Source organism: Onychomys torridus, chromosome 4 (genome assembly GCF_903995425.1).
Source record: "Onychomys torridus chromosome 4, mOncTor1.1, whole genome shotgun sequence".
In the NCBI taxonomy this organism is placed as follows: Eukaryota; Metazoa; Chordata; class Mammalia; order Rodentia; family Cricetidae; genus Onychomys; species Onychomys torridus.
Window position 1 is genome coordinate 144,632,175 of NC_050446.1, and position 9,090 is coordinate 144,641,264.

The following is a 9,090-nucleotide window of genomic DNA, read 5'->3' on the forward strand; positions in this document are numbered from 1 at the left end:
ATTTGAAAAGCAAGTAGAAGAAATCAACAAGGAAATAGCCACTTAGGTGTGGAGGGTCCGTCTGCAGCGTTCTTCTCTGCTGATCTCTTGCTGCTAGCATTCAGAAGAGACATCCTCTGGAGCTGGGATCCCTATCTGAGGAAGGAGAACTAAAGGAAAAGATAGAGCAAGGGGAAATCAACACAGGGTAGCCTGGCATATACCCTCAGGCATGATAACAATTGAAATGTGTCACGGACATCTTGTTGAGCTCTGCCACAGTGTTGATCTCGAAATTGCAGGTTATTCTCTACAAAAGGGGAAAGGGAGGGACAGTCAGTTTAGGTTACAGCCTGAGGTGTCAGAGCACAGTGGGAGTGATAAAAGTTAGACAATCACGCCTCCCTATGGCTCCTGTGAAGTCCCAAGGTACTCAGACTGACTGCAGGGTCCATTCAACACTCCTCCCATCGCTGCCCATCCTTCAAATGGTACATGTCCCTCACTCTAGCAGCTCATGGGATTCTGTATACCCCTTCCTTAGCACAACTCTGTAAGGAACAGCTTGTAAATGAGGCACAGAATCCCCAGAGTCCATCGAGAGAATAAGACTCAGTGTCTCTGAGTTCCTTCACCTCCAGAACCTGGACCAGCACTAAGAGGGTCATGGGTTGAAGAATCAGGGATGTGAAAACTTCTGAAAATGGCAGAGTATAGGAGGGGTGACAGGAAGAATGTAGCTATCCCCAGAACTATAGTACTTCAAAGCCAGCTTCATCCCTGGAGAGACTAGGAGCATAAGGGGCAGCTTCGTAGCATTTCACCCAGAGGGCCACTGTCCATTCAGCATCACCTTGGCAGGGGACTCAGGCTGGAATTGAGAAAATTTTCTTCTCTCTAGGAACTGCTCCTGAAACTGACTATATCATTTCAGCAGGCAACATTCCTAAAGCTAGTATTAACTCGTAAAGCTAGTACCCTGATTCCCAGAGGAAATTCACCGAGCAATTGGAATTAACAGTATGGCCAAATATACTCACTCCTGTACTACCTGACATCAGCAAGGATTTGTATCAGCATATACCTACATCACATCATCCATATGTACCTATTCCATGAATCATCATACCCTATAACACTTGCATACTTACACACACACACATACATACATACACACACACACACACACACACACACACACACACACACACACCTTTTCTCATATATTTATATAACTGCATGCAAACCATCCCAGATGCATATGCACTCTTAAACCTACAGGTTTGTGCACACCCCTCCCTGCAAGGTAACTCCTCATCTTGCAGGTTTTGATCCATGTGCATACCTCCTGCTGATCTGGCTGTTCATTGAAGGGACAGTCAGCTGAATCAGACTGCGTTTTGGTACATGTAGTTCGGCCAAACTTTATTTTCACATAGAAGTTCTTCCCAGCCACTACCTATAGTGAAAAGATCAGGATTACATATATCTCACCAGTCAAGTACATATGCATGCAGTCAGTTTATAGTTAATAGTTAACGTGTTCATAGTTCCATCCATGAGCTGCTGGAACTATCACCCAGAACACCAGCTACCTTTCAATAGGAGAGCACAGGCTTATAGCGCAACTCACTTCCTTCTGAGCAGCTCTAAGAGGGTACCTTGTGCTTCTGAGGAAGAGCAGAATCAGAATATGGAAATCAGAAGGCAAGGAAGGACAGTTGTTTCAGTGGGCTCAAGGAGTAAAGACAGTTCTAGGGGATAGCCAGGGGTCATGAACACTTCCCAGGGTTGCTCTGAGCACAAACAAAAGCTCTAGGTTGCACACAAGATTCACTCAACCCTGCTGACTGTGACTCTAGAGTCAATGATAGTGGTAAACTCTAGGAAGGCTTCAGGATGATGACTCACCTTCAATGGTATCCTCACCATAGCACACAACCCATAAAAAGCCTATTCTCTCCATTTACCAGTAGTAATCAAAACTCTTTTCTTTACAGGGTAGGGAAATGTGTGATGTTTACACATAAAGATGATTTAAGGCAAAAAAAAAATAGTTGGCTCTAACTACCTCATCTTTTAGTGTGATTGTCTATGATGATATTTATCAAGTGTGTAACACACTGGCACATCTTCCATTTGTCTATAATCAGAGATGAGTTTAACCCATTCCTTACACCAGGCATCCCAGATAAAACTTTTCAGGAAGGTAAAGAATCACGAGGTGAGATACCCAGAAACAGGGCTCTAGTTCTTGTCTTGAAGAACCAGGAGCAAAGTTCTCAATGCTTCTGTTCCTGGATTCTCCTCATGTAAAACTAGATCCACCAACTCTATGGTCTGTAATTCCTATGTTTTCCCCCAATGGCATCACCAATGGCGTGATCCAAAAAGCACCATGACACCTGGGAAGGACATAATATGTCTAAGTCTATGATAGCAGCTGATTGCTGGACCAGGAGAAATAGGACTGATCTTGAGTCATATGAATGTTCAAGAAGGGACAGAAATGAGATTTACACATATGGTTATGGACTGTATTGCGGCTGTGTTGCTATGGGATGACTGAAATTGGACACAATATATCCCATGGAATCCCCAGCCTTTCTTTTAAGCTGACCTTGGAAGTAGGTTTTAATGCTGGCTCTGACACCTTATCATCTTGGAGAAATGATTCCATGCTGCAGAGGAAGAATCCAGGAAGGTCTTCTCTATGTAGAGGGAGACAATGTTTGAAGTATTGTCCAGGATAGTCCCATCTTAAGATAATGGCAACAGCCTCAATGTTCCTCCCCATGATACTCAGGGCAACCATGTAGACAGAAGCAAGCCTTCTTAGGACTGTTTCAAAGTACTTGCCTAGTAGACTTAAGAGGGTACCTGCCTGGTGACTGATATTAACTTTGAGGAAACATTAGAGAAACCAGACTGAGCACCATTTGACTGAGTCATGTGTTCCTTATAGATAGGGACTCCTTCTGAGAAATGTGTCCTAATAGGATTACACTGTGGAGTATCATGAAGCATGTCTCCAAGCTAAAATGGCTAGAGTGCTTCTGGGTCTTATCATTGTATGCAGAGCACATGGCTGAGCAAGATCTCATTGAGCAGAACATGACTGTTTGCCACAGGAAAATGGATGCTTCCATACTTTCAAGGTCAGAGAAGCTGAATAGGGGCTGTTAGAGGGAAGGATACTTAGGGAGTTGGAAAAAGATATCAGCCTAAGCTGGGGATGTCAATCACTGCACACCAGCAAACTGAATGAGTCTCTAAGTGAGGTAACTGAATGTGTCTGTTGATTCCTGATTTTGTAAATGGAATCTTACACTTGTGCAGGATGCCCTTACTTGCGAGAATTGTTCACTAAAGGAAGTATTTATTTTCAATGCATTCAAAAACTAAATGCACATAATCACACACTCCAATACACATGTTCTTGAAAGACTGAAGATTGGACCAAGTATGGCTGAATGTAACATTGGGGTGAAGCAGCTGCATGAGAGCTGAGTGATACTGTGAAGATTTACCCCTATAGCAATGTGTGTATGTGTGTGTGTGTGTGTGTGTGTGTGTCTATCTGTCTGTCTGTGTGCATATGTTAAAATTGTGCAAGAATTAATAAAAAAAGAGACCAGGGCTGGAGAGAGAGTTTAGGAGTGCACACTGTTCTTCTGGAGGACTTAAGTTTGATTATCAGCACTAATAAGGCAGCTCACAACTAATTGTAACTCCTGTTCTCTTTTGGCCCTCAAAGGTGTGCTCTCCCCCTCCCTCAGACACAAACACACACACACACACACACACACACACACACACACACACACACACACACACTCACGGTATACACATACTTGTATATAAATAATTTTAAAACTTTAAACTTTCTTTTAAAAATTTTAAGGGAAAGATTCTTTAAAGATCATTCAGTGAAAAATATCCGTGGGGCCAATTTGTCTTTTCCTGTAGTCATTTAGATAGTATTTTGCACTGACCATGAAGAGTTGATAATAGATAGTTATGGCAGATTCTGACTCTGACAGCCGTTGTATTTCTGCCCAGCTGGAACTGGGAAACAGGATACCGGTACTAGATAATTATCCACAAATTTCCAGTTGGATTCTAGCTAATCTAGAGGGGACAATTCTAAACATACTCATGGAGGGTTATGGGGAAGATAGTTGCTTAGAATATGGTTTGAGCAGCAAGCAGGGATATATTCATATTATACATATTATGATTGATTTGTACCACATGCAATGAAGATTATTGTCCTTTGGGGGGACACAGAGGTTGAAGCAACATAGAGGAATAATGGAATGATGGAGGAACACCAGCAAATTCTATAAAGGACAAACTCATCCCAGAATCCCTTGGGCCAGGTACCTACCTGCTGACTGGCGCTCATCACTTTTATCGGCCTGCTAAAGTACAAGTCATCATCCATATCATTGTAGGTTTTGATGGCAAAGTTCACCACTTTCTGAACTTCCTTATCTGTCAGGTCATCTGGCTCCACTCTACCCACTGCCATCTTCTTGGCCTCAGCATTAGTCCTGGCTCCAGGGCTCACAGCCAGGACCAGTATTAGGGCTAAAGCAGCCAACAGGGGCAGTGAGGGTCTCTGCAGGCTGGTCATGGTTGGTTTCAGTTGAGCTGAGCTGCAGTAGAGCAGAGGAGAAATGGTCTAGAGTGCTTCTGGTCTGCTGCCTGGCCTTTTAAGCAGAGTGAAGCTTCCCAGGTCCTCCTCACTGCCCCCTGCATGTCACCACCCCTAGATCCTCCTTTTCCCAGCCTTACCCATTCCTCTTTGATTCTTCTCTTCTTCCACCTATGGGCTTCCTTTCCCAAGTCTTGGCACCATCTCTTGTGTCTTCTCTTCTCCATTCCACTGAGCTCTTACCCCTAAGTTCCCTCCCAGTGGCTCTTCCTGCTAAAGCTCCTATCCATGTCACTTCTGTCTTCACAAATGAGTCCTCACCCTTCTGGCTTTGAAAAGCGTGTGGTTTGAGATCAAGTTCTACTAGAGAGAGAGAGAGAGAGAGAGAGAGAGAGAGAGAGAGAGAGAGAGAGAGAAGCAGTTTAGCTCCCTGAGGTCTTTGCAGGTCAGGGGCAGCCGTTGTATCAACATCTGGATGCTATTTCAGAGATTCTAGAAATAACCCGTGCCCTTTCCTGAGGGAACTTCTTTGCCAGACACTCTGAATTAGCCTTTATTTGGAAAGGGGGTAAATAATTCCATTTACACAACTCACAGGTATTAGTCAGGGACTCCATAAATGGACTTCCTAGAGCTGCTCCCTGGGCCTAATCCTCTAGAACCTAGAAACAGATTCTGGTGACTGAACCCTTTATATGACATTACAGCTGGCAGCTCAATACAGAAATGACATGAACGTATTTATAGTTTTAAATTTTCTAGTAGATATATGTATGAATAAGTAGGTGAATGTTTTTAATGTATTTTTTATAACTTGGCATATAAAATGTTATTTCACCATGTGCAAATAATTCTTAACAGATAGCTTATGTTCATTCCTTGGCTCACATATGTATTAAATCTTTGGATTCTGTCTTTGTACTGTGAAGGCCGATAGTTCCTCAGACTGGCCCTATTTCTAGCAGCTCATGAGTATGTGTATTAAATACCATGATATGGTACAGTAATGTAGTAGGCTCTGTTTTAAGGAGAAAAAATTAAGTGCAGGGAATTATAGGTTCCCTGCTTGCTGGAAATGAGAGAGAAGGACAGTGAGAGAGAGTGAGAGAGAGAGAGAGAGAGAGAGAGAGAGACAGAGACAGAGACAGAGACAGAGAGACAGAGAGAGACAGAGACAGACAGAGAGACAGACAGAGAAAGAGAGATGGGTGACACTGGATAGTTGTGGCAGGATGGCTTTTGAGATCTTAAAAGGATAAGAGGTCCTGTCTAGGCCACTGAACCAGAACCCCAGGCAAAGAAACATAACAGGTCTTGCCTCTTCTAAAATCGAGGAGCACTGGAGAATGTCTGAGCAGGAAAGGGATATTGTAGGGTCTTTCACCCTGGCAGGTATAAGGACAACGTATGTGGGATGTAGGATCAAGCTGATGAGAGGGCAGGTACATGAAAATGAATGTAAGAGTATGGTCTGTTCTTGTTGCTCTACTCAAGGAGCCTCACGGTGACTGACATTCTTCCCTCTGTTTGGAATATTTACCTGGCTTTCCTGAACTCACCAGGAGGGAGATATGGTTAACGTAAGATGGATGATCTATTTTATGTGTGCAGAGAAATTTTAGTGAGTACCTGCATCTGTGTCACCCCTCAAATGAACCAAGAAATATGCTTGGAAAGCTCTCTTGTGACTGTACTGTCTCTGATCACACCCAATTGTCCCTGGCAAGACCCTGTCTGTGACTTTAAGTGGAAGAAGCTACCATTCCTTTCTTGTTTTCAAAATCTCAAAGCCTTTAAGAGTTACACTAAAGCATCATCAAATCCTGGATGGCAGAACTACTATTTACAACATGGTTCACTGAATATTTGAAGCCTATATTGAGACCTTTCATTTCAAAACATTCTTTTCAAAATATCACTGGTCATGGCAGTGCACTTTGTAACCCGAGAAATCAGATAGGCTAGTGTCATTTGTAAACCACTGACAGCATCTGTTCTACAATCCATGCATCAGAGAGCCTTTCGGATTTCCAAGCCTTATTTTTTTTTTAACAATTTGTTTATTTTGTTCATTGATTATAGAATAATAGTCTAAAAATGAGTCTTCATGTGTGTATTTTTTATGTGTTTTAATTTTACACATCAACCATAGGTTCCCCTGTCCTCCCCCCTCCCTGCCTCACCCCCACATTCCCCCTATCCCCTCCCCTCCATTCCCATCTCCTCCAGGAAAAGGAAACCCCTGGGGATTCATTTAAACCTGGTGGATTCAGTACAGGCAGTTCCTGTTCCCTCCTTCCAGGCTGAGCATGTGTCCCTGTGTAAGCCAAAGGTTTCAAACAGCCAACTCATGCACTAAGGACAGGTCCTGGTCCCACAGCCTGAGTGCCTCCCAAACACATCAAGTTATTCAATTGTCTCACTTAGCCAGAGGGCCTGATCTAGCTGGGGGCTCCACAGCCTTTGGTTCATAATTCATGTGTTTCCATTCATTTGGCTATTTGTCCCTGTGCTTTTTGCAATCTTAGATTCAACAATTCACAATCTTGCAGACCCTCCTCTTTCTCGACAGTTGGACATCTGGAGCTCTACCTGGGGCCTGGCTGAGGATCTCTGCATCCACTTCTATCATTTATTGGATGAGAGTTCCAAGACGACTGTTAGGGTGTTGTGTCATCTGATCACCAGACTAGGTCAGATCAGGCTTTCTCTCAACCATTGCCAGCAGTCTACAGAGGATATATCATTGTGGATTTCTGGGGACCTCTCAAGTACTCTGCCTATTCCTGGTCTCATGTGGTCTTCATTTATCATGCTCTGTTATTCTTCGTTCTACCTTTCTGTTCTTGATCCAGCTGGGATCTCCTGCTCCCCTAAGATTTCTTTCCCTCAAATCTTGCCCTTCATTACTCCCACTGTCATCCAGGTTGTTCATGTAGATCTCATCCATTTCTCTGTCATTGGGTGATCCCTGGGTCTTTGCTAGGGTCCTGTTTTCTAGGTAGCCTCCCTGGAGTTGTGTAGTAGTCTAGTCATCTTTGTTTTACATCTAGTATCCTCCTATGAGTGAGTACATACCATGTTTGTCCTTATGAGTCTGGGTTACCACACTCAGGATGATTTTTTTCTAGATCCATCCATTTGCCTGCAAACCTCATGATGTCATTGTTTTTCTCTGCTGAGTAGTACTCCATTGTGTATATGTACCATATTTTCTTTATCCATTCTTCCATTGAAGGGCAACCAGGTGGTTTCCAGGTTCTGGCTATTACAAACAATGCTGATAAGAACATAGATGAGCAAATGCCCTTGTGGTGTGATTGAGCATTCCTTGGGTATATGCCTAAGAGTGCTATAGCAGGGTCTTGGGGGAGATGGATTCCCAATTTTCTAAGGAAGCACCATATTGATTTCCAAAGTGGCTGTACAAGCTTGCATTCCCACCAGCAGTGGAGGAGAGTTCCCCTTGCTGCACATCCTCTCCAGCATAAGCTGACTTCTGTGTTTTTGATTGTAGCCACTCTGACAGGTGTAATGTGGTATCTCAGAGTCGTTTTGATTTGCATTTCCCAGATAATTAGGGATGTTGAGCAATTCCTTAAATGTCTTTCAGCCATTTGAACTTCCTCTGTGGAGAATTCTCTGTTTAGTTCTATAGCCCATTTCTTAATTGGACTGTTGGGCATTTTGATGTCTAATTTCTTAAGTTGTTTATATATTCTGGATATCAGCCCTCTATCAGATGTGGGGTTGGGGAAGATTTTTTCCCATTCTGTAGGCTATTGCTTTGTCTTGTTGACCCTGTCCTTTGCTCTACAAAAGCTTCTCAGTTTCAACAGGTCCCATTGATTGATTGTTTCTCTCAGTGTCTGTGCTACTGGTGTTATATTTAGAAAGGGATCTCCATTGCCAATGTGTTCAAGAGTACTTCCTAGTTTTTCTTCTATCAGGTTCAGAGTAACTGGATTTATGTTGAGGTCTTTGATCCACTTGGACTTAAGTTTTATGCATGGTGACAGATATGGATCTATTTGCAGCTTTCTACACATTGACATCCAGTTATGCCAGCACTATTTGTTGAAGAAGCTTTCTTTTCTCCATTGTACATTTTTGGCTTCTTTGTCAAAAATTGTATGTTCATAGGTGTGCAGGTTAATGTCAGGGTCTTCAATTCGATTCCATTGGTCCACATGTCAATTTTTATGCCAGTACCAAGCTGTTTTTATTACAGTAGCTCTATAGTAGAGCTTGAGGTCGGGGATTGTGATGCCTCCAGAGGTTGTTTTATTGTACAGGATTCCTTTGGCTATCCTGGGTTTTTTGTTTTTCCATATGAAGTTGAGTATTATTCTTTCCAGGTCTGTGAAGAATTGTGTTGGTAATTTGATGGGGATTGCATTGAATCTGTAGATTGCTTTTGGTAAGATTGCCATTTTTACTATGTTAATCCT

General features: G+C 42.8%; 1 protein-coding gene across 1 annotated transcript; it reads right to left on the reverse strand.

Moving 5' to 3' along the window:
• Positions 1-205: 205 nt before the first annotated feature.
• Positions 206-4,618, reverse strand: LOC118581969 (cystatin 10-like). The gene is made up of 3 exons (XM_036184358.1): positions 4,370-4,618; positions 1,325-1,438; positions 206-289 (listed from the first exon to the last, which is right to left on the reverse strand). The coding sequence occupies exons 1-3, from the start codon at positions 4,616-4,618 to the stop codon at positions 206-208; spliced, it is 447 nt and encodes a 148-aa protein (XP_036040251.1).
• Positions 4,619-9,090: the final 4,472 nt, after the last annotated feature.

Excerpts from the sequence above, each read along its gene's own strand:
- LOC118581969 (XM_036184358.1), bottom strand. The coding sequence starts at position 4,618 with ATGACCAGCCTGCAGAGACCCTCACTGCCCCTGTTGGCTGCTTTAGCC. Across the intron at positions 1,439-4,369 it reads TGATGAGCGCCAGTCAGCAG|GTAGTGGCTGGGAAGAACTT; the intron begins GTAGGTACCTGG and ends TTTTCACTATAG. Across the intron at positions 290-1,324 it reads AACAGCCAGATCAGCAGGAG|AGAATAACCTGCAATTTCGA; the intron begins GTATGCACATGG and ends CCCCTTTTGTAG.